Genomic DNA, 23,734 nt, shown 5'->3' on the forward strand with positions numbered 1-23,734 from the left:
CATGTCATTACATGTTTTCTGTGTACAGAACTCCTCCTCATACAGAGCTACATGGTAAGATGTGGCTACATTTTTCAATTCTGATTTTGCTTTATGTGGTTTTCCTTTTTCAGATCTTCTATGCTGTTTATGCATTTCAAGCTAGAAGTGATCATGAACTCAGCCTTCAGGAGTACCAGAGGGTGAGGATACTTCGCTTTTCTGACCTGAGTGGCAATAAGGAATGGTGGCTAGCTGAAGCAAAAGGTCAGAAGGGATATGTACCATCTAATTATCTAGGGAAGATGACATATGCTTAGGAGGGGACGGGCCTGTTGAGCCAGACTCTCTGAAGCAGACAGAATAATCATCTGTTAGGTTTGCAGCAAGCCAAGCAAGCTCATAAGTGATTGACAGAAGCCATGGTATCCAGCACACAGATGATACTGAGAACCTCCATCCTCCAAAAGCCATCACCTTGTCAAGAGCTGAGGGAGGAAACATTTAACAGGAAGACTGATTCTGATTAACATCCTGAAGAGCTTGCTTTTCTATTACCCCATAATTTTCTCTTTTGTCAAAGCATTGTACATCAAGGCTCAACCTACAAGTACGAATCACAGATGAAATTACATTTTTCTTCCATGATATTTAGCAAATAATATTCAAGATGAAGAGAATTAGCCTTGAAAAAGGACAAATTCAGTCATCAGGGATACTGTAGGCTAAGTTGTTCCTGAACTGTTATTTCAGTGAACACAGACACACCTTAAAACTTGAGCTTTTTTGATTGTCTGTTTTTATCCTCAGCTGCTTTTGTGAAGAACCTTTTTTCTCAGTGGAGATTATTGGAGTGGGAAAAGAAAAAGGGCTTCATTTTTAAGGAAACATTTCAACATAAAACATACCAGGTGTGCTGGTACCAGTGACTGGTCCCAGGGAAGAAAGTATGTTTAGTTAAATATGGAAATGCAGGAAGGAAAAGAGGGGACAAGAAACAGGTATTGTGAGAAAAAGAAGTTAGAATTTTCAAATGAATTACACAACTGCTTCATATGGTAGAAACAGTTTGTAGCAATATGGAAGTGCCCCAGGTTTGAAAACCACATATGTGTCTCCACACTAACTGCTTTAGTGCAAGATCTGTGTAGTGAGACGAAACCTGTGTTATTAGTCTTGGGAAATTTACTGGTTTAAAAAAAAAGAAGAGGGAAAAAAAAAAAAAAGGAAAGTCAAGTGGTACCTTTCAATGAATATTTAGTGCCTCACTGGTTCCTTAAGATAGATGCAGGGATCATGATATCTAGTGAAAAAGTTTCTTTAGGTTCACTGACTACAGTGATTCCTAGGTCAGGCTGGTGTCCTGCACTTAAGATAGACTGCATGGTGGCAGGAAACACCTCCTTGTGATTCCCATTGATATCTAAGTGCTTGTCACAAGGTATTTCACCACAGCAGTGCCAAGGTCCTCTAGCGAATAAGCAAAGACCTTCTTGTGCAAAGCACTGCAAAAAGGAAACAAGAAAGTGATTATATCTGCAGCAAATAGTGTAATTGAAAGTAAACTCCTGTCAGGTATTTTCTGTATTGCATAATTGCTTGTACTGATGACTAAAATGACAACACTGTTAAAATCAGGGGTGGGGGGTGGGTAGTGGTGCTGATCGAGGGTACACAGAAATTGCTCTAAAGCTTTTGTCTAAGTTTCTATGTCCCATAGTTGAAGAGTGGGGTTTGAAGATGAAATGATTCAAAATGCTTAGTGAGATGTAATAGAAAATAACCTGTCAGCAAAGAAAGGATGAGAAAAATTAGGGCAAGTGCTACATACAATAGTTTCTGCTATGCTAATGAACCTGGTTTCATTTTCTTTAATGTCCTCAATTTTCAGATTATTTTCATAAAAGGGCAGAAAAAGTTGTCAGTCTTGCTCAGAGACTGAATGCAGTGACTCACAGAGATAAAACCTGAAATTTGTGCTGGATTAAATCACATGACAGAGAAACTTTTAGGGTTCTCAGAGATGGATATCCAGAATGTGGTGTGGGAATCTCTGTGAACTACTGTTATCCAATGAGCAGTAACAATACATAAAGCATAGTTCTGCCTTATTGTGCATCACCTCAGGCACTTAAATCTTGCTGTTCCCATAGCAAGCAAAAAGGGTTTTCAATCATGTTATGAATAGATGTAGCTGCTTTTATGGAAAGCTTCACTTTTGGTTAAATGAAGAAAATAAAGTGGAGAGGGAGTATCAGCTTGGAAGAATGGAGACTAAAAGACTCACCCCTACCCTTTTACTGCTTTGCTTTTTGTATTTTGAGATTATGGGGAAGACACACACAAGAAGGTTTTCAGCTCTGTCTTACAATTTAGAGTATTTTATTTAGAGATGATCTATACTTTACAATAGTTGGAACAGTTTTAGAAATGACTGAATTGTACTTAATAGGCTTAATGCAGTCATGAAAGCACAATGATGAAGTTTTGTATTTGTATTATTTTTTAATTAAGGGAAAGAGCCAGGAAAACTAAGATGCCTGAAGTCTTAGCACTGAGAACTCAGCTGAAGTCACAGGGAGAGCTCCGATTTTGAGTGTTAGGTACATTCCCCATGAAAAATCAGACTCTGTGAAGGTGTCTCAAAGTGTATTCAAATCTGCTCTCCAAAATATTCGCTAGGTATCCTGATCCTGAAGTAACAAGGAATGAAGGATGAAATATACTGGAGTTGAGCACCTAAGTGTCATTGAATTTCTGGGGGCCTTGGGAACTCCTAGTAGGCCAAATGAAATCCCAGTGTATGATTAGGACCCATAATAATTTTTATATTGTGGGATAATTATATGACTTTATTATAGCCTCATAAGTTGGGATCCAGGAAAAGTACTTAATTAGGTACCCAGGCAGGTTGGGTTACTCCATTTCAGAAATTCAAAGTTCTAGCCATTATCATTTGATATTATGAATATACTGCAAACTTTTATTATTGTTTAAAACAGATGAATGCAAACAGCAATTGCAGAAAATTAAGGGATGCTCCTTCAATCTAAAGCCTTCCAAATTAAGGAGATTTACAACAATTCATATTAGACTTGCTCAATCACATTTTTGTTAAGACAGTGCTTTAAATACTAGAAACTGAGCTGTGTTAGGGCTCCAGAAATTCATAAGAATATCCAATGGTTTTGCCACTGGATTTTTTTAATGTAGGGAAGGTTACAGAATTCTAAGAGCTTTCTTATTCTCATTAATGACAAAACTAATTTATTTTGATTGAAGCAATTTACTGGATTGATCTTGCATTTGTTCCAATGTGTGTTTTACTTGTTGTGACAATAAATATGTACAAGTACTTCCAAGATTAGGTCCACTCAAACTGAAATGCTTCTCCATTCAGGGAATATTTTTACATGTTGCCATTGATAACCTGGAACCCAGACAATGTCCAAGCCAGTGAATAGCAGAGTTCTAGGCTCTGACCTCTGGCTTCACCATCTTCCCTTTGGCTGGATGCTGCTTGGGATCTTTGAGCAGGGGTACAGCTTTTCAATGCAAACACAGATTGAAGGATTATTCCTTCTGATTTTTCATCTTTGGAAGCTTCACTGAGTAATTACCCCTTCAAACACTAAAGTATACTTTTGCTGTCATTTTAAGATAGCTTTTAAAAATGAAGATAGATGAAGTGGACCTAACACCTGCACTAGGAAACACAGCTATGACAATCCTTGTTCCCATAGATCTGTTACTGGTAATTCCTATTACAACATTGTTTGTTCAGAAATAGTAAAAAAAATCTTCTTTTAAATTATTGTAATAATAAAAATCTATTTTTGTAAAGATGTTTCTTCTTATTTTTTTAAGCATTGTTTTCCAGAAGCAAAGAGCTTTATATGCTATCTAAGATCTGCCTGCAAAGTTAGCAGAGGAAATACAGTTGCCTCAGATAAAATGCTGCATTTCTAAGATGCATCCTAGCTTATTGATCAGTTCATTAGAACTTTTCAAGCACTATCAAAATACGAAGCAAGTTTAAAAATACACTTCAAGGTTCCAGATGTCAGCATAGTTCTGTTCTTTTCCAGCTACTCCTGAGATCATGACCAGTTCTTACTGCTGTGTCCAGCTCAAGGTCTGTCATGAGCTGTAGTAGATAAAAGTCTGTAAATCACAGAGCCTTGTGTTAGATCTTTCCTTTTAGACCCAGGTATCACCACCATCCCCTAGTCCAGCCAGAAGGAGCACTCATTGAACCAGAGTAACTTAATCATTTCACATTACTGAGGGTATCAGAATTTGGGCATCTATGAAAATCCATCATATTTAAGTGGCAGCAAAATACTACACCAGTTTCTAAAACATTTAAGGAAAGTCAGGTAGCTATTTTTACAGTAAACCACAGAGCAATTTGGTTTGGGGATAGAAAAATCACAGGACTATTTTCCAGTTATTTTTACTAAATAAGAGGCGTGCTTCTCAAAATTTAGGCGGGCATTCCTTCTTCCTGCCCTACACTATGTTCCTCAACCTGACACACGACTTCAGTCAAACAAGCCTGTAGAACAGACTCCTTTCCTGAAAATACAGTTGTTAATTCCATCCTAACTATAACATCAAAGCAGAAAGCAACTGTTCCCTTCAATCTACTCTGTTTTTCAGCAGTGCCTATCTAACATATTCAAGCTAAACACTTGATTTAAAAGACCTGGTCTATGCTATAAATCCTTTCTGATATAATACTTCAAAGAATCACAATCCTAACTGACATTTTTATACCAACAGAAGAAGACTTTGTATTTCATTTAGGAAGCTGGGAAAGTTACACTAGAAGAAAATCTTTTGCTGATACAAACTGGAGCTGTATTGCAGATTTTGCTAATACAGTGCTATCGATGAGTGCAGCCAGACTTGGCCTTATTAGAGGGAAACAAGAGGCACGCACAAAAAGCACAGCATCACTTACCTCATTCTGAATGGAGGGACCCTACAGTCAATCCATGCCAGAGTTATGGATGTAAAGACATCAGGACACACTTGAGTCAGGTCTCAGGAGTATTCTAAGTGGCACTAGCTGCCACAGTTTAAAACCAAGGATAATTCTTTTTCTGCCTATGTTCGACCCATTGGTGGTACCTCAAGTAATCTGCACAGCTGAGATGTAAGCTCGTGCATTCTTACAAGCAAAGCTTTATGTATGTTCAGAGGCAAGACAGAGGCAGCTAGCACCTTGAACATTCCTCTGGGAGCAGGTTTTACTACTGGAATGTACACTTCACATAGGAGGACTCAGCCATTTAAAGAATCTCTCTTCACACTACATCTTAGTGTAGGCAACAGTCTTCTGATTAACACCTAGGAAGAAAATATGCCTTCTGTTTGCTAGTGGAAACTGCTTCAGTGTCTTTTCCTACCATGCTGCCATTAAAAATCCTCTGTGCTGGAAAGGAAGAAGGATTGGCTGATCAAAAAGCTGTAAAAGTTCTGGATTCCTCCTCCTCATGATGTTATTTTTACATAGCCCAGGAAGCCGCAGGCACTACAAAGATAAAACCTTTCTTTTTTTTCCCCTCCATAGGAAATAATAGCTGCAAAAATATGCAAATTTTCCAGGCAGCTGAGGCAATCCTGAGTAAATGAAACTATTCCTTTGCATGTTAAAGGAACCTTAGTCTAAATCTTAATTGTAGAGCAGGGAAACGCTAGGGAAATAGCTGTCATGGATCAAGCTTTACACATACTTAAAATAAGAAAACCAGTAGCTTTCACCTGCCTGTGCCAGTCTGTGTGGTGGGTTGACCATGGACAGATGGCAGGTGCCCACCCCAGCTGCTCTGTCACTCACTCCCCTCCTCAGCTGGGTGGGAGGGACAGAAAATAAGATGGAAGGTTTGTACGCCAAGATAAGAGGAGGGAGAGATCACTCACCAGTTACCATCATGGGTAAGACTCGGCTTTGGGAAGATTAATGTGACTTATTACCCACCAGATCAAAGTATGGTAAGGAGAAAATGAAACTGGCCATGCAAATCCAATACAGTCCAACATGTTTTCATGTTTAAAGATGCTCCCCTCATCACAGAAGAAAAGGAGGGAAATTGACACATGCTGGTGACAGAGAGCAAGACTCCAAGTCATTTTCCAGTGCCCACCTTGAGCCACTTCTTAGCTAAACACAACCTGGAGCAGCTGGGATGAAGAGAGGGAGCACAAACTGAAGAACACCTCAGGGGTATCAGTGGAGAGCTGAAGGACCTGATACTTCTCAAATACGGAGTGGTTCTCTACATTTTAAGAAACCTTGAAGACAGTTTTGACTCTCTTCTGTTCTTTTTAGATGAAGTTTCTCACTGCATAAAACCAAAATAGGCCAATTTAGCAAACTGCCAAACCAAAAATTTCAATTTAAATACACTGTTGTTGAACAGTTAATTTTTGAAATTAAAAGAAAATATTTTTTCCCTAACAAGCTTTATAATTTGAGATCATTAACTCTGCACAATATAGACAACTCTGAACTTCTGAAGCATTTTAAATATCGGAATATGGGGCGAAAGAAAAGTGGCAATGACTTCCCAGGTTAATAATCCTTTTATTATTAACATTTAAGAATGACAGTTTCAGCAAATTCAATTTATTAAGTATCCACACAAATGTATGGGTTTTAATATTAAAAAATACGCAGCTTTTACGATTTCAAGTTTCAGTGCTTTGAGCTACAAAACCAGGAGCACGTAATAATGAATTCCTCTAACATATTCAATTCACAGATTTGCAAAGGCAGAAGGAATACCAGAATTATTAAAATTTGACCTCCTGCATAGCATAGGGTTTGGGCTTCCCTGATTTAACCTGTTTCAGTCCAGTACCTGGCAGATTTTCTTTAAGAAAAACACCAACGCCACTGTCTCACGGAACACAACCAACAAAAACCGCAAGCAGCCAGCCTACTTCTTGAGTTTCTTTTGAGCAGCCTTCTTCTTGACCATTTGCAGCCTTTTCATGGCGTTGAGCTGGGACTCCTGCGAGGTGGGGCCCTTCAGGGACGCTGACTGGTTGCCGCTGTCGGCCGCGGCTTTGCCGGCGCTGCCCGCGCTGGTGCCCGCGGTGCCGCTGCCGCCGTTGCCGCCGCCCTGGCTGCTGGGGCTGGGGGCGGCGCTGCTGGGGCTGGGGAGCCCCGCCTTGCTCACGTTGTCGCTGCTCACCGAGCGGCTCAGCGTCGTCTTGCCCAGGGTCAGCGGCGGGGGAGGCTTCAGCTGCACGGGGTTCGCGCTGTTGTTGGCGGAAGCTATTTTGGACCCCAGTCCTGTTTTTGAAGTCGCCAGCCCTGACAAACCCACGGGTTTCTGGTTATTTGAAGAAGCTGCAGGTTTCCCGCTGGCACTCTGTGCTGTCGATCCCAGTTTGGCAGTTGATGGGTTGGCAGAGGAGGTTTTGGCTGCAAAAGCAGCCCATCCTGTAAGGCCACTCGTCGCTGAAGAGGAAACGCTTGTACTGGCAGAGTTCCCCGAAACTGCTGCTGAGGTCTAAAATAAATAAGCATTCTTATTATAGCAGCATCTATTTGTGCAACACATCACAGCAGGAATACACTGAGCCTCTGTTTCAGTTCTTTTCCCAGGAACATCCAGTGGACAGTATTTCATCACTGGTCACCACAGTTGAAAAGTACTAACAGGAACAGGAAAGGATGCCAAGTGCAGCCAACTTTTAATCCCCCCAGGCACATAGAACAAATAATACCTTTTCTCCCCTTTCTTCCGTACACTTAGCAGGCTACCACACAGCACTGTGATCCCTCCATAAACAATTAAAGCCCAAATTTGTGAGCTATATAAAAGGTGGTGGCTTGCCTTCCTTTTTATGTTTACTGTTGTTACCTGGTGTCACTTTTTAACAAGCTGACAGATGGTCAGACAAAAACCAGACACTGAGCAATTAAGTATTGTATTTATTACAGTCTTACTGTCAAAGTAGCAGTACATAAACTGTTTCCTTTCTTCTTGGTTCTTAGCAGCCTGTACCATAGATAGAATTTAAAAAAATTTAAAAATCACTGGACATTTTTCCTGTTGCCTCTGCCCATTCAGGTACTGCAAAAGACAAACGTCCTGCAAACATGGGTTCCCTTGCCTGCAAAGCACTGTGCTATCCACACTGAGTTCCCACACCTTAAACCTTGTAATCCCCAGGCTTCAGGTGAGGATGATACGTTGAATTAAATCAGAGTTACACCAAATGGCAGAGTCAAAATGAAAACTAAATCTCTCTATTCAAGTAATACTCCTTTTACAGTATATCCAGACTACATCTAAACAGATCTGGACTAGTGTCTGAACAGTAAACATGATGGAAGAAATCAGGCCCCAGGTCTTACAACCTGTTTAGGCACATAAATAACTCTGCTGAGGTAAGAAAGTCAATCACTAGTGTAAGTGCTACAGCAATACCCATCCTATTATTCATGATGGTTTGTACCCAGGCAGAGCAATGGCAAACATAACTTTGAGCACATGAAAAATTGCTTTGATTTTGAGTTAAAGGTGTGTTTTCCTAAGAAAGGGTCATGCTTTATTAGACTACTCTGTTATTTATTACACTGCTTCTGGTTTACCACCTTTCACCAGCTTTTGACAATATTTTAACTTGGAGAAACAGACACATGAGGCAACACAGAATCATAGAAAAGAATCACAGAATGGTTTGGGTTGGAATGGACCTTAAAGATCATCTAGTTCCAACCCTCCTACCATGGGCATGCCACCCACTAGATCAGAATATATCTAAGAAGCTCCTGAATTAAATCTCACAGAGTCACCAACACTTTCCCCACTACGGAATCACAGAACTGTCTGGGCCACAAAAGACATTCAAGATCATCGAATCCAAGTGTAAACCCAGCACTGTAAAGGCCACTGTTACCATGAGGAGAAGCCTTCCAAGTGTCATAATACACATAAGTTACTTGACTGGAGAGAGCAAATAACACCTTTTAAGCAACTCATAGAATCACAGAATGGTTCAGGTTGTGGAAAGGACTTTAAAGATCACCTAGCTCCCACCCCCCTACCATGGGCAGGGACACCTTCCACTAGACCAGGCTGCTCAGAGACCCACCCAGCCTGGTCTTGAACACTTCCAGGGATGGGGCATCCACATGTGAAGTGAGGCTTTTTCCCCACTCTCAGTTTTCATGCACACCCACTATGCTGTGGTGCTACTCAGCCCACATGGTGTGGCAGACTATTTTCACTTATGGTTCTTGTGTGAAAAGATAGGTCTAATTGGAAAAAACCCTATTATCCATGCAGTGAAACAAACTTCCTCTGGTAAATTTAAACTACATTACCTTGACTTCTGTTCTCTTGAATGCCAGAAAAGCTGGTGGAGTCTCAGGTTTTAACTTGATTTCTGGTTTCTTGACCAACGGGTCCTTCAAAGCTGGTGCAACTGAAACCACTGCAGGAGCTGGTTTCTGAGGTGGTTTTTGTGTCTTCTGAGCCTGTGTAAGTGGTAGGGAAAAACCACCCCAAATTAGTTACAGACGACATAACATGGACTGTTTTGACTGTTACCAAAAAGCATGACCATTTTAAGATTGCAATCTAGCCTTTACAGTTTCAGGTTTAATGGTCCCTGAGAAATGAGGCAACAGGGGATGTGAAGATAGTGCTGGGTATGGTACTGGGGACAGGGTCCAGCCAAAAAAGCATCCTGAATAGAGCTTGCTATTTCAGCATGGAAAGAGTGGCAGTGTTGACACTTGGAGAACAGGAAAGCACTGGGCCTTTACAGGCATAAGACAGGTGAACTTGCAGAAGACAAGGACCTAGCCCAGCAGTACTGGGATGTAGGCTGCAAGAGCCTGCTAAGAAGTGGCAGGCAAAATGGCAGAATCCATGCCAAAACAAAAAAAGGAAAGGTCATACTGAAGGCAACTGCTTGATGGCTAAAGTGGCTACCCTGTGCAGGAACTGACCTCAAGCAAACACGCCTCTGAGTTCAAAGGCCTGATGATCATCAGAATAATCATGTATTTCAGTCAATGTTGGTACATCGTAGGCCAGGATCTTACTTTGCCTTCTTTTCTTGTTTCTTAGTAGAGCCATTTCAACAGATAACACTTGCTAAGTTACCACACAACAGTTTCAAAACACATTTTCTTCTGTATAAAAGGGAGTGATTTTAAAACACCAGAACTTAAGTCACTAATGTTGCATGCACCCAAAGGTGCTGTGTTTCTTTCTCATAATGAGATGAGTTGATTCTGGTTAGATCCTGTTCAGTCATGCAGATAAATCAAAATAAAGGCTTTTTGCTTTTTTTTTTTAAATTTAAACTGGAATGTGCTACCCTCAGCTTATTTTTGACACTAAGAACATTTAAAACTGGATTGAAATTTGCAGTCTTGTCCTACAGAGAAAGAACCATTCATACCTAAAGCTGAGAAGAGAACTAAAACTGCAGGGCTATTACTAAAAGCTGAGTATCACCTGAAATAAGAAAAGTTTTACCTACTGCTTGCCAAGTAGGAAATAATCCTATTTCACTCTTCTTCACTCACCTTGTGATTTTTAAAAAGCTTTAAGAAGCACATTACAGAATACTCTTTTGAGATGCTACATTAAAAACCACAGCTGCAGCAAGGGAAGTGCTGCTGAGAAAAATGGTTCTCTGACATGCTTCCTAAGCCTTGCCTAACCTGGGAAATACTCTCACACAGTAGAAACAGCCTGCCATATTGGAATAGTGCTCACACGAGACAAAAAACTGACTCCTACCATTCTCTTCATCTGCCTGGTACAGCGGGCACAATACCAGACAAGTCGAGGATCATTCACTTCCTTGTCTGTCACCTGAGGTTTATGGCAATCCTGGTGGTAGAGATTATGGCACTCCTGACACTCCACTAGCTGATTCACAAAAGTAACTGTCATTTGCCTGCAGAGCAAATAGTTAAGAACAGATTATGGGAGAAAGCACTTAGAGGATTATCCAATTGTTGAAAATTTTGCAAGGCTTAAGATAAAAAAATAAAAATATTTTTGCTTTCACATATATTTTCTACCTGTGGCAAGTTAAATGTATTCCTTTTCTTCCTGTATCAGTTCATCCTAACTAATATTTTAGAAATTTGGTATTTTTTAAAGGTAATTTATTTTAAGAAATTTGAAGACTTCCATTCTATTAAACATGTGTATATGACAGTCTTGATTTCCCTGTTTGATTCTTAGATTAGAAATGTAAGTCTTGCCCGCTTTGGTTCACCTGGGCATTTTATGGATACATCGCAGTATGCCAATTTTGACTTCCTCATTATATTAGCATATGAAGGCCTAGTCTCCATTTGGGTAATTTTGTTGTCAGCTGCAGAGCAATACAGTTCAAGAACAAATAATTTCTCAATGACAAGCCCGTAGGAGTGCTTTCTGCTGCAGGATTTAAAAGCATCATCACCCAAGCTCTACGCTACTTTGGAGATGTTTTATTAGCCATCCCTTTGGTCCCTACCACACATAAACAGACACGTGGAATTCGAGATAATACCAGAATCACGGAGAGATGGAATAGAAAGGATTAATTGTGCAGTCCTGCCTTGAAGCAAACATGCAAGCTGGTGATGAGGGCTTCATTCTGCGTGGGCCTTGCTGAAAGTAATCATGCTGTATAAATGACACATTAGTGATATATACATGGCTGGGAGCCTGCCTGTGAATTACCCAAATACCATTTTCCTAACGATTCCTTCTTTTAGATGACAAATCAAGCTATTTAATTGCTAAGCTGCTTTTGCTCATATCCCCGAGGAGCAGGTACCCAGGTAACCATGGAAACTCTATTTGTAGATACATGGGGAAAGGTAATCCCTCATTTCTTTATATAAGAGAAAAACAAAGTCTGAAGGTATTGTCCATATAAGTACCAGAACATTTTCGAAGAAAGAAAACAGGCTACTTAAAAACAGAGGGAGAAACCTTTCTGAAATTCTAGGGTCCATTATTTTACATGCAGGATATTTAAAAGACTTTTTGTTTGGTTTTTATTCCTAAATAAGCTGGATCAGAACAAATGGTCTCACAGAGGGAGACTCAGCCTATTTTAAAATTACAAAAACCAATTCCAGACTGATTAAAAACCCATGAACTCTTCAAGCTCAGAAACAAGTTTAACTACTTACTTCTAAATTATAAGATAAGTAAGAAACAAACCTAATGATTTTTTACCTTCAAAAAGCAAACAAACAAACAAGAATTCATGGAAAATTAGGTTGTTATTTCCAAATCAGCCTTTTAAAAATATTTTTTAGGAGGAAAACTTCACTATCATCTACAAACTGCATGTAGTATTTCCTCTTTGTACAACTGAGGAGCCAGTGAGGAGTCACCGTAACAGGTGAGTTGTCCTGTTTTTCCAAGGCCTACAGGTAGTGGAGAGGAAGAAGTTATTTTAATACTCCCTCCCTCCTTATGCTTTAGCATAAAAGAACAACTAACTTGATATAAAAGAACAAGAAGAGAAACACCACAGGCATCAACATTAATTACTCCTAATCACTATGAAAGTACATTTGACACTTGGCAAATCTTGAAACATTTCATGCCTCTGCTTTAGTTTTTACATCTATAAAAAGGAATAGTTAATATTCAAATGCACTTTTTTGCATTTGTGAACCCACAGCTGGGTTCTTGCTAGCTTGTCTTCTTAAGCAATATAAACTCTTGCTATGAACTCCACCTACTCTGCAATTTGACATGTTTTCATTCCCAACTGGTTGAATAATTGATTGAGTTACTAAAAGATGTAATTTTAAAAATGTACAGGGATGTTATTATTTTGGCTCAAGATGATTACCCCAAAAAAGGCACACATTTTGAAAGCAAGCAATAAATAGCGGAATACTGTCTGACCAATGTGCTGAATTCAGAACTTTAAAGCACAAGTCCTCTGAAAAACATCCAGTCCAGCACGAGCTGGAGATGGGGAACCATGTGACACCAGTTTCAGCAGGTTCCACGTAAAATGAAAACAATCCTGAGTGTTAGGGTGACTGTTGCCACTCTCTCTCTAATGAGTTGTTTCTTCCCCAGTGGTGCTTCTACCTCTGTCTGGCATCAGAGATATTTTACTTAGCCAGGGTAGATACATCTTTTGCAAGAACACTCCAGTTGGTGACCATGAACAGATAGAAGCCATGCCTTCAGCAATCAGGTGAAACAGCTAATGGAACCATGTATCTGGCCTGTCTTGGCTACACTGGGCACAGGAGTTGCATTTCCTTTCTTTAGTTTCTTTACTTTGCAGGCATTTCTCATGATGCCTGTGTTTTTCTTTTCCAGGGAAGACAGAGAATTAATCATCCACAGCAGGTCAAGACTGTCTAAGCAAAACTTCATTATCCCCTCCTGCCAAATAAGGCAATACCTTACTATTTTTAGTAGCATTTTAACATATCACTGAATGGGGCTTTGCCTCTTTTAGGAGACAGCAAAAATGGAATTTGCAGGAAAAACTATAAAGTTCAGGTATTTATATACTTCTTCCTCTTTCAGTGTCTATTATAAGAAACTAAGTATTTGAGCTAATACATGGGAATAACGTGAAATCCCATCAGTCCCCAACTGGTCACCAGTATAATCAGCTGTAACTACAGAAATTTATCCTCCATGCACTGGCAACACCTCCCTATCTGCACAACAGGAATGACCATGGAAATGATGGAAGAACAGAGTTATAAAGCACCGTTTCCCAACAGACTCAAGCTGAGCTAAAACACATACTGCAGCTAAAAGGCCTGTCCTACCTTCTTCTCTGCCCTGGCTCTACAGTCCTGCGTCCACAGATGTGCCAGCATAAGCATTTACTCTTACTGAGCTGACTGAAACCCAAACCTACTGAAAAACCCACAAGGAGAGCTGATCCAGGGGCTGATTCAGCTGATCACAAACTGTAGTGGCAATACATGCCCCTAAATAGTCCAGGGAAGGAGGTACAATTGCGAGAGCCAAACTGTTCCTTTTGGCAGCAGTGGGGGCCTAACAAGGATATAAATTATCTGTGAAACCAAATCCTGATGTGAGTGATTTGATCCTAGGGTAGTTATTCAAAAGTATTTTATACATCTGTTAGCACTAAATGTACTGCTAGTACCATGTTACTGAAATCCAGTTTTAGAGCCCTTACTGAAATGTAAAAACCTGTCTTCACTGCAAGAGCTGTTTACTGAAAAAACATGGCTATGTGTAAACTAATGTCAAATGATTAGGAAAAGAAGAGCAACACATACAGATCTCATACTAATGCCACTTAAAAGTGCTTTCAGGTGAGAACTGATTTTTTAAAAATGCTTATCACTAACCATTAGTATTTTAACTTGTTTTCCAATAATTAAAAACTGGTATGTGGCATGATAGGTTTTGCATCATATCTAGTGTTATTTTTCACTTGCCCTTTCCTGCAGAAGAAAAGCTGGTTCACGCTCTAAAGGTTCCAGTTTCAAGAAACCATTCCTATTCATGAAGGAGGCTTCAATCTATTATCAGTTTTGGATATGTGCTTAAGTGATTTCTGGAGTAAAAACTACGAGAAACATTAACTCAGTGGTACACAATTAAAAAAGTTAACTACACCTAGCTGCAATGAAGCAATGTTGACTTACCTGCAAACAACACAGGCTAATCCCATCTCCATAGCAAAGTCATCAGCACTGGTTTCCTCAAAGCTAGATAAATCAGGCATGGATAAATCCTTGCTCGTCTGAACTGTAATAGGAGAGGAACGAGCTTCTTGCTTCTCTACCCTGGGCTTCTTTGGTGCATCAGCTCCTTCAGCAGGATCCCCTTTTGTCTATTAAACACACGCACACAAAGAATGTGAAAATGCAAAAAGCTAACAAGTTATTAATGAGTTAAAATGGAACAGTTAGATTAGCAGTAAAAGAAGGGGTACTTTACACAGCACATTTTCTTTAATTACATATTTTCTTCAAAATATTTATGAACTAGAAGCTCAAGTCCACTTTTTGTACTTCGCCTCAAAATCCTTGAAAAAGCTTTAGGAATACCACATTTCAGCTTACCACATTTTCGTAATCTCTTATGAGATAATCTCTTATGATTCAAAACACTGAATGGTTTGGAAGGAACCCCTTAAGTCCAACCTCCCCACAATGAGCAGGGAAAACAATCACAGAAAAATTACAGGAAGACATTTGTTAGATTGCCTAAAGGGCAACATGACTGGCTAATGTAGCTCACAGGCTAGGCACCATGAGATGAGCTAAAAAGGGGAGCTTTTGCCTAAAACATCTTTTAAGTTTACTAACCAAGTTACTTCATTAGAGAACAAAAATTACTTACTTTATCTGCAGATCTCTTTTCTGTTTCTTTTTTCACCTTTTCTGATGTAGTGGGCTTGCCATTGTTGTTGCCAGAAGGCAAACTGGATGAAGCTTTAGGCTCTTGCTTAATAGGTTTGGTAACAGATACTTTTGGTTGCTCTACTTCCTAAAAACAGAAACAAAAATTGAAGCCAAACTCTGCAATTGAGTTCCTACCTAATTTGCAATTAGTGAGATAACAGGACAGGCAAACAATATGCCATACAACACGGATCATCTACATACACACTTTTTAAAAAAGCATTTCTTAAAATATTTTCACATCACATCAACAAATTAGTGTTTAAGTTGCAGACAATTAGTAAAATCTCCCCTTACCACTCACCTTTCTAAGGAAAAGGTGCTCCTTTTCCAAAGACAGATCCTCCTTGGAACATTAATTAAAAAGGAGACATTTCTGCTTTTAAAACTCATGGAGAGAATGAACACGAATTTTCAGATAGTTCTGAGGACAAAATTCAATGTAAGCTAAAAACATAAGCTGACATCTAATGAAACCAGACATCGATACTTCATTCCTTCATGGAGAGAAATATTGACCTCCTTTTGATCTCAGTCCATATTCATCTATCAGATTAATAAATTTAGATCTCAACAGAAATCAATGCTTCTCATTAATGACACATTAGTGTCAGCAATGGAAAATATCCAAGAGAGTCTGTAAATGAGTGAGCAATCACACTGATGGGCATGAGCAAGGTACCCCCTCCCAGCTGGTAAGATGGGAGTACTTCTCTGCTGTATACTGGGACAGATCCTAAGGCCTGAGCTTCAGCCCTCCAAAGGTTGTTGATTTGACTGTAGTAATCCTGTGCTCCCTACTCTGTTCTTGGATTTCATGGTCAACCACAAATTAACCCTGCAGCCTGCAAATGCAAGGAAATGAATGATTGTATTTTTTTTTTTCATTTCTGACCTTTGCAGTCCTGCTGATACTGGAGATATACTGACGAGAGGAGAATGAAAGATTTCTCCCTCTGGCCTGAGCCTCAGTTTCACCTGAGGGCAGGTGACTGACTGCCAGCCAAGCTGTTATTAGAACTGGCTTCCCAAACCTCTTTGCACTGTTATTCTGCTTCCTGCTTCCCCTTTAAACCACACATCGCTTCTTTGAGCTCTGACACAAGAGGGCACCTGGGAGTTTTGAAACCTGTGATAGGTTTCAGGGAGTTAACAAGATGAACAGAAAGGAGTTAGACCACACAGTAAAGCAGGATGTATGCTGAGCAGTACTAGTGCCTTTTAGTTATTTGGAATGACATAGAAATGAAGTATTACAAATGTGTCAGCACACAGACCATCATTAGAACACAGCAGGCTGACTTATGGGCATCCTAGGGGAGAACAAGACCTCGTTATCCATATGGCAGTACACAGCAGCATGAGGATGTCCCCACTTGGCTATTTCCATACACTCATCTCAGATTCAAATATTCTCTCTAGCAGGTGTTCAGTGATTTTCAGTAGATGAAAAATAATGTTTGTCCATTGGATAACAATGGTTTCATCCTGCAAATAATTTATGTTTTGAACCATTTGGTGTTTTTCTCATATGACTTCATCAACAGAATTTCACGGAAAGAGCTTTATAGGTAATTAGCTTATTTTGTTTCTTATTTACCTGTAGCAAAGCTAATCTATATTTTAAAGACCTTTTAGCTCTGAAACGTAGCTGCAGAAATCTGTACGTTTGGGTGCACCTTACACAGCATGTCTGACACAACGCTGAATCTCTCTTTTGAGTCTGCGTGTATCAACAAGATAAACAGATTTTTTTCCCATTAACTTCCATTAATTGAATGGATTACGTTGTATGAAAAGGGGAATGATGAATATGAACACTTCATAATTACTTTTTCTTTTCCCTCAACTTCTGATTCTCTTTAAACTTTTCAGCTATGAAAGGGGAAGCAGGAATAGCAGGACCTTTATTAAGGCACACAAAAAGGACCCAGCTCTCCAACACCAGTACCTTCTGAGAGGGACGATAGCTTGAGTCAGTTCCTCTGGCCAACGACTCATCAAGAAGTGCTTTCAGCTTTTCAGCAGAATCCTTACTCTTTGAGTGCAAAAAACCCAGGGCTTTCAGAAAAATGGGATCCAGCTCCAAGTTCACTGTAGCAGCCATAGTTGAGTCTTCAACGTGGGTTAAAAGAAAAGAAAAACAATTCATATAGAGCATAATTCAAACAGCATGTGGCTAATAGAAGATTTCTTTTCTTTTTAAAATGAAATTATATTATACCACAGCAAGGATTATATGTGAATCAATTATCATTAGAAGATGACTGTGAACTTCAGTGCTGCAGAACTTTGAATATCACTGGACATCTGAAATGTCAAATTCATACTTTGGCATATATGATATTCAGAAACTAAACTCATCATACTTATGTAAATGAAAAAAAAAGTCATATTCTTGGTATTTTATACATAAAATATATTGAAAAGTATGCAAAATAAATATTAACTTCAAGAAAAGCCATTACCACTCTTTTCCTTAACACTTTTTGCACATACAGTGATTGCTAAGTCATTGCTCAATTAAGAGTAACTAGGAAAAATCTGCCTGTAGAAAAATTAACTTTTGAAACTTCTGAAAAGAACAGCTCATTGTAGCATAAAAGGTAAAAACAGCTAGTGTGTTATTTTATATACATAAAATACCCAAAAAATACATTTTTAAATTTAGCTGAAGCAGTAAAAAAATTTGTAACTCAGATTGTGACTTATCCACATCCTCATGACACAGCCTAAGTTTAATGTCAGATAATGAGTATCCAGAGCTGCGAGATGCCACAGTGTCCACGTAAATGGAGGAAAAGGTTATGATGACTTTAAAAAAATGTTTGCCCCATAGCAATAAATTCCTGCAGTCCAGAGCATTCTGTGTTTCCTTAAAAAAATTCTAAGGAACTGCATTTACATCAGAAATTGTACCTACAAAGATAGATAGCTAACTTAAATCAGTAAATAACAAGTAATAATTAAAGAAATAACATGGGAAGTTTCCTGATCTTTTCCAAAAATGTATGAGAAGCGTTATTGTTAATAACCCCTTTAAATCTCATTTAAAACACATCAGGATGTTTGTGGGTTTGGGGTATTTTCTACAACAATCTAGAAGACATTCCTGAAAAGCCTTTCATCAGTTCTGCTCCAAAGCACTGCCTGGACAGCTTTTTCAGCTGAAGCTTCCAAGGTTTTGTCTGATGAATTCCTTTTGATATCCATGGCAGTGAACTTTTACCTCTCTGGCCAAAACACCAGCAGTGGCAGGCTGCTCCCTCAACACTTGCCTAGAAGTCCCCAGGAACCTTTATCTCCTGCTGAGCTTTCACGAGACACCAGAGAATCGCTTGACTGAGATCATCAAGGAGTTCAACATACAGAACTTCATAGGGATTTTATCAATGGACCCAGCAGAGAGTTAAGAAACCTCTTCAAGAGCCTCTCCTCTCTTCCTTAATCTTTGCTACTTGACAAATCATTTTCTGGTGGGCACAGAACTTCTGCTAGGAAGTGCTATACACCAGCTACTCTGTATCACTGATCAAGCACAGACTGCAGTGCAAGCCCCATCCAGGCAATTCGGTCTCTCTCTGATGATTACAAAAAGTGAATTCACAGAGCACAGAAAGCACATACCCTCTTTTTTTTCTGCATCTACCTCTGATATATGTTCAGGCTGCTCTTGAGATCTGTGGGTAGGTTATGTCCCACATTTCTTTGTTCTGTGAACATGCCTTCCAAGAGTCAGTACCCCATACTCTTAAACTAGGACTCTGCTAAACCCTCTGTTGAATGAAAATGGTAGAATTGAAACACTAATTCCAGAAATTTCGCAGAACTCCGTTAAAAAAAAAAAATCCTTTAAGTTCTTCTCTGAGGGAGAGAGGAATTCTACTAGGAATGTATACTTGTGTACATGAGAAACAGGCAGCCTCAACAGCCATTCTCTAATATTTAGAGAACAAGTGTAAATGTAATTCAATTTTCATCTCTCTGAAGGTAACACTCCCCAGATTTGTTTCTACCTCTAGCTTTTTAAAGACATATATTGAAAGGAACTGTTAAAACCCACATTTCAAAAGGACCCTCCATATTTACTCTTTTATTTGCAATGCAATTGCAGCAATTCTTTCTCTGTTCTTGAGGGTAACTATAATGTCACAGGCTACTATAGTTAGAACTAACATATCACAAGAAATTTCTCACTAGAAGAGAGGAAGCTGGGCTTAGTAAACAGTTCAAGTATAGGCACATATTTTCAAATTAAAAATAATCTATTTGTGACTTGCAGAAGAGCAGTATATTCAATGGAAAGATGAACACATCAATAACTGTCCTAAAAATAGCATCATCTGAAAAAGCAAATTGATAATTATGCTCTCTTTATGGGACCATAATAACACAGCTGTCAAACAGGCTAATACCAATAACTGTCCTGATCCAAAAGGCAAATTATTGCTTCTGGTAGTGGCCCTTCCCAGATGTTTACAGATCAAACAGTTTTTAAGTATCAAACAGTGGTTTGACACTTCTAAACCTAAGATCCAATTTCATTCATTCATGTTTTCATTCACAAACTCCTCCTCTGGCAGTCAAGTCAGCACACAACAATGTGATAGCCTTGAGACAAGGACAGCAGAGCGTTTTAATGATGATGCCACAGGCTATTCTGCAAGACAGACCTTGACTTTCTTCTTGAAGTGGAATCTTTGTACAGGAAATAATTTAAATGCTGTTTAGGAAAAGAGTGAGCATGACACTCTCCTTTCTGTAGCAGTTTGATAATGCAGCTGTGAGATCAGAGGGCTGTGTTAAAACCCTTGAACCCTGAGCAGAACTGGTTTTGCACAAAGCAAGCACACCCTCTTGCAACCCAGCATTCACCCATCAGCCTAAACCCAAAAGCACCTTCCTCAATTTAGTTCTCTGTTACCTCCCAAGGTGGACTATCCTAAGTGGTTTAAATCCCTGGGGAAACATGGATGTTAATCAGGGGGTTGTTATTCTTAAAACATCCTAGAAGTCTTGGATTCTTTCACTTCTTGAGTATACTATTGTCTTCTGCCAAATACAATCAACCTTAACTGTGCTCTCTACAGAATACGTGGTCTTCCAATTTAAGACTTATCAGATTTATAGGGTGTAGGAGCCCTCTTCTTTTTTTCATTCATTTGCCATCTACTATTTCACATGCCTGCCCATGTATTATCTTATTCATCATAACTTGCAGCTAAGTGGATCTACTTCCATTACATTTCCATATATCGTCATATTTTCATCCACCTGCTTCTGAACTCCTATTCCTATTATTTTCTGAGGCATGTGTACTACTAAAGATATTTTTCAAAGGAAATATAGCTATATTTACACTGCAATACTATTATCAAACCCATTCTTTTATAGACTCATTAATATTTTTACTTTTTACTGCCACTAATGATTAAAAGGCCTTTCACTGACATTTCCTTTTCAGCTACCTTCAAGATCTGTAACAGTTGCCTTAAAACCCAGTCACATGAACCAATAGCTTATAATTCCTTCCAGCACACTCACTGCACTGTTTTTCACTTACCACCATAAAACCAATTCACTTTTCCCCTGTCCCTTTGGATCCTTCTGTTCCTCAGAATCTACCCTCTTCCAGACTATATCTATTAACAGTGACAGTGGCAGATTTTGCTTATTTGCCAATAATGCCTCTTCCAGGTCACTTTCAGATCTAATGAAAGTCTTAAAAAAGTAGATCAAGGAAAATCTTAAAAAGCAGGAAAGAATGAACTTCAATTTTCAGTTTTTGCTTTAGTATCTTAATCAGCATTTGATTTATGACAGCATAAGTTCTCTGTTACTTTCCACAAGGGACATTTCAAAACTCACATACTTCAGTAGTCTGGATAACTGTATTAATCAGAACAATTGTATCAATCAGTTCTAATTTCTTTGCCATCTTCTACAAAGAATCTTCTAAGACACATGTAAGATCTCCTGCTATGGAGTTACTAGTACTGGCATCCTTAATTTTACATTCTATTCTACAACATATTTTATAATGTACTTTTAAATTAGTATTCCAATCAGTATCACTGCAATCAGTTTATCCAAAAATTTTAAGATTACACTACTGTCCTGTATTCGCTGTTTTCTCCACAGAAACAGTGAATTATTTGAGTCACAGAATGATTTCTTGTGGAAGGGACCCCACAGAGCCATCCTGTGCAACCTCCTATTGAATGCAAAGTCAACAGTGAATTCAGACCAGCTTGCCCAGGACTTTTCCAGTTGGATCCTGAAAATCTCCAAAGACAGGAATGCAAAAATCCTTCTGGGCAACCTGTCCCAATGCCTCACTGTCCTCATTTCCTTGCTTTGAAATGGAGGTTCTAGCTTGTGGTGTCTTCCATTCTCCCACTGGGCATCTGAGTATGAAGACTGGCTCTATCTTTCCAATAATATCCTCAGGTAAATTAAAGATTCCATTATATCCCCCTAAGCCCACTGCAGATGGTATCCAACACTCCATCTTCAGATCTAGCTATTTTGTCACAGAGGACAAGCCAATTGATCAGGCATGATTTATCCTTGGTAGACCTGGCTTTTCCCAGTCTCCATCTGTTCCTTCTTATGCTACAAATGGCTTCCTCCATGATACTTCCATAGAAGGAAGGAATGAGGCTGACCAGTCTGTAGCTCTTGCTTGTCCTTCTTGCCCTTTTTGAAGATTGCCTTTCTCCAATCTTTGGGATCTCCCCTGCTCTCACGGCCTTTAAAAGATGACAGAAAGCAGCTTTGTGAAGACCCTGTAAGCTGTTGGCACCCTTGAATGCAGTCCACCTGGGCCCATGGACTTATCAGGGAAGCAATCCTGCTACAATCCTCTTCCACAGCTTGTAGTTCCCTCTCTCCTTGAACTCTGCCTTGTGGCAAAAGGCCTTGGAGACCTTACAGATCAAGTCCGTGGCAAGGAAGACATCAACTGTTTGACCCTCATCTGTGTCTGCTGTCACTGACACACTTGTTCCACTCAGTGGCAGCACCGTATTTTCCTTGTGACTCCTTTTCCTGATAAATGGCATGATTCTTGTGGGTGCCTTTCAACTCAGGACATTCTGTGATAACTGTACCTGCACAACTGAGATTTGCTAAGCCCTGCTACCTCTGAGCTTCAATATTCTGCAGAAAATGGACCTGAAGATGCTGTTTCAACACGTCACTGCTCATTGGTCCAAGCCACTGGTAAATTGTGTACACCTCCACTACTGCTTTCACCTTTCCCTTATTCAATATCTACTGAAACTTATCAAGTGTACAAATTCCTGGGTATCATCCTCCTGCTAATTTCTCAGGGAGAGAAGCAAACTTTAGTTAAACCCGAATTTCCGAAATAGTTACACCAAAGCAACGACATGACCTTCTGCAACCTATTTGCTGCAAACTTCTCCCTGGGATTTCTTTCCAAGAACGAAGGACAGGCCTCTCATCTGAAAGCAACCCTTTAAAATGCTTAAAATAATAAAACACCACCCCCTACACCATTACTGCCCCGCACGGACTTCCCCAGGGCCGCGGCTCGGGCGTGCCCGTGTGCCCAGGAGGGCCCGTCCCTTGGCACCATCGTGTCCCACAGGAACAGCGCGGCCGCCGCTCCGCCCGGGCCCTGCCGGCATCGCAGGAGACCCAAAGCTCGAGGCGGGGTCCGAGGGTAAGAGCCGCCAAGTGTGCCTGAGGGCTCCCCTCTTCCTCCCTCCTGCCGAACACCCTATTACTCCCACCCACACTTACTGTCCTTTTCCAAGCCCTTTTTTCTCGTCCCAAACCCCCTCTTCCTCCCTCCTCTCAAACTCATTTTTTCTCTTCCCCAGACCCCTCTTCCCCTTCCCAATCTCCGTCTTCCAAACCCCCTTTGCCTCCTCCTATATCCCTCTTCTTCCCCTCCTCCCAAACCCCTCTTCCCCTCCCAACCCCCCAATTCCCTCTTCCTGTTACCAAACCCCCTCTTCCCTCTCTCAACTCCCCTCTTCCTCCCTCCTCCCAAACTCCTTTTTCCTCCTCCCAATCGCCCTCTCCCTTCCCTCTTCCAACCCCAAATCCCCTCTTCCCTCTCCAAAACCCCAAATCCCCTCTTCCCTCTCCAAAACCCCAAATCTCCTCCTCCCGAGCCTCCCTCTTCCAGGCCCCGCAGAGCCGCCCGCTGCTGTCTCACCGGAGACGAGAACGGGGAGAAGGGGGAGGCGGAGGCGGGCGCACCGGCGGGTCCGCCACCACCGCAGTCCCCCCGCGCCGCGCGAGCCGCGGGCGGCAGTTCCGGGCGGTGCGTGCGGGCCGGGGCGGGGCCCGGCGGGGCGCGCG

At 40.3% G+C, this 23,734-nt stretch overlaps 2 protein-coding genes across 6 annotated transcripts in view; one reads left to right on the top strand and one right to left on the bottom strand.

The window, feature by feature from the left end:
* The window catches only part of ARHGEF38 (Rho guanine nucleotide exchange factor 38), a 39,833-nt gene extending 38,211 nt beyond the window's left edge, over nucleotides 1-1,622 (top strand). Inside the window, exon 14 of the mRNA XM_048304246.1 lies at nucleotides 114-1,622. Within this exon, the coding sequence (XP_048160203.1) occupies nucleotides 114-299 (186 nt within the window). The 3' untranslated portion in view covers nucleotides 300-1,622. The remainder of the gene's footprint in view (nucleotides 1-113) is intronic.
* A 4,929-nt stretch (nucleotides 1,623-6,551) lies between these two features.
* On the bottom strand, nucleotides 6,552-23,696 carry INTS12 (integrator complex subunit 12). 5 transcript variants are annotated; one of them, XM_048304250.1, is made up of 8 exons: nucleotides 23,589-23,696; nucleotides 17,349-17,512; nucleotides 15,702-15,743; nucleotides 15,336-15,482; nucleotides 14,636-14,823; nucleotides 10,761-10,920; nucleotides 9,329-9,481; nucleotides 6,552-7,505 (listed from the first exon to the last, which is right to left on the bottom strand). In XM_048304250.1, the coding sequence occupies exons 2-8, from the start codon at nucleotides 17,502-17,504 to the stop codon at nucleotides 6,927-6,929; spliced, it is 1,425 nt and encodes a 474-aa protein (XP_048160207.1). In that variant the 5' UTR covers nucleotides 17,505-17,512; nucleotides 23,589-23,696; the 3' UTR covers nucleotides 6,552-6,926. The 5 variants fall into 5 exon arrangements, with proteins under 5 accessions (XP_048160207.1, XP_048160208.1, XP_048160209.1 ...); XM_048304251.1 differs by lacking the exon at nucleotides 23,589-23,696 and adding an exon at nucleotides 22,797-23,189; XM_048304252.1 differs by lacking the exon at nucleotides 23,589-23,696 and adding an exon at nucleotides 20,071-22,790.
* Between the last annotated feature and the right edge of the window lie 38 nt (nucleotides 23,697-23,734).

This window comes from Corvus hawaiiensis, chromosome 5 (genome assembly GCF_020740725.1).
Source record: "Corvus hawaiiensis isolate bCorHaw1 chromosome 5, bCorHaw1.pri.cur, whole genome shotgun sequence".
Lineage (NCBI taxonomy): Eukaryota > Metazoa > Chordata > Aves > Passeriformes > Corvidae > Corvus > Corvus hawaiiensis.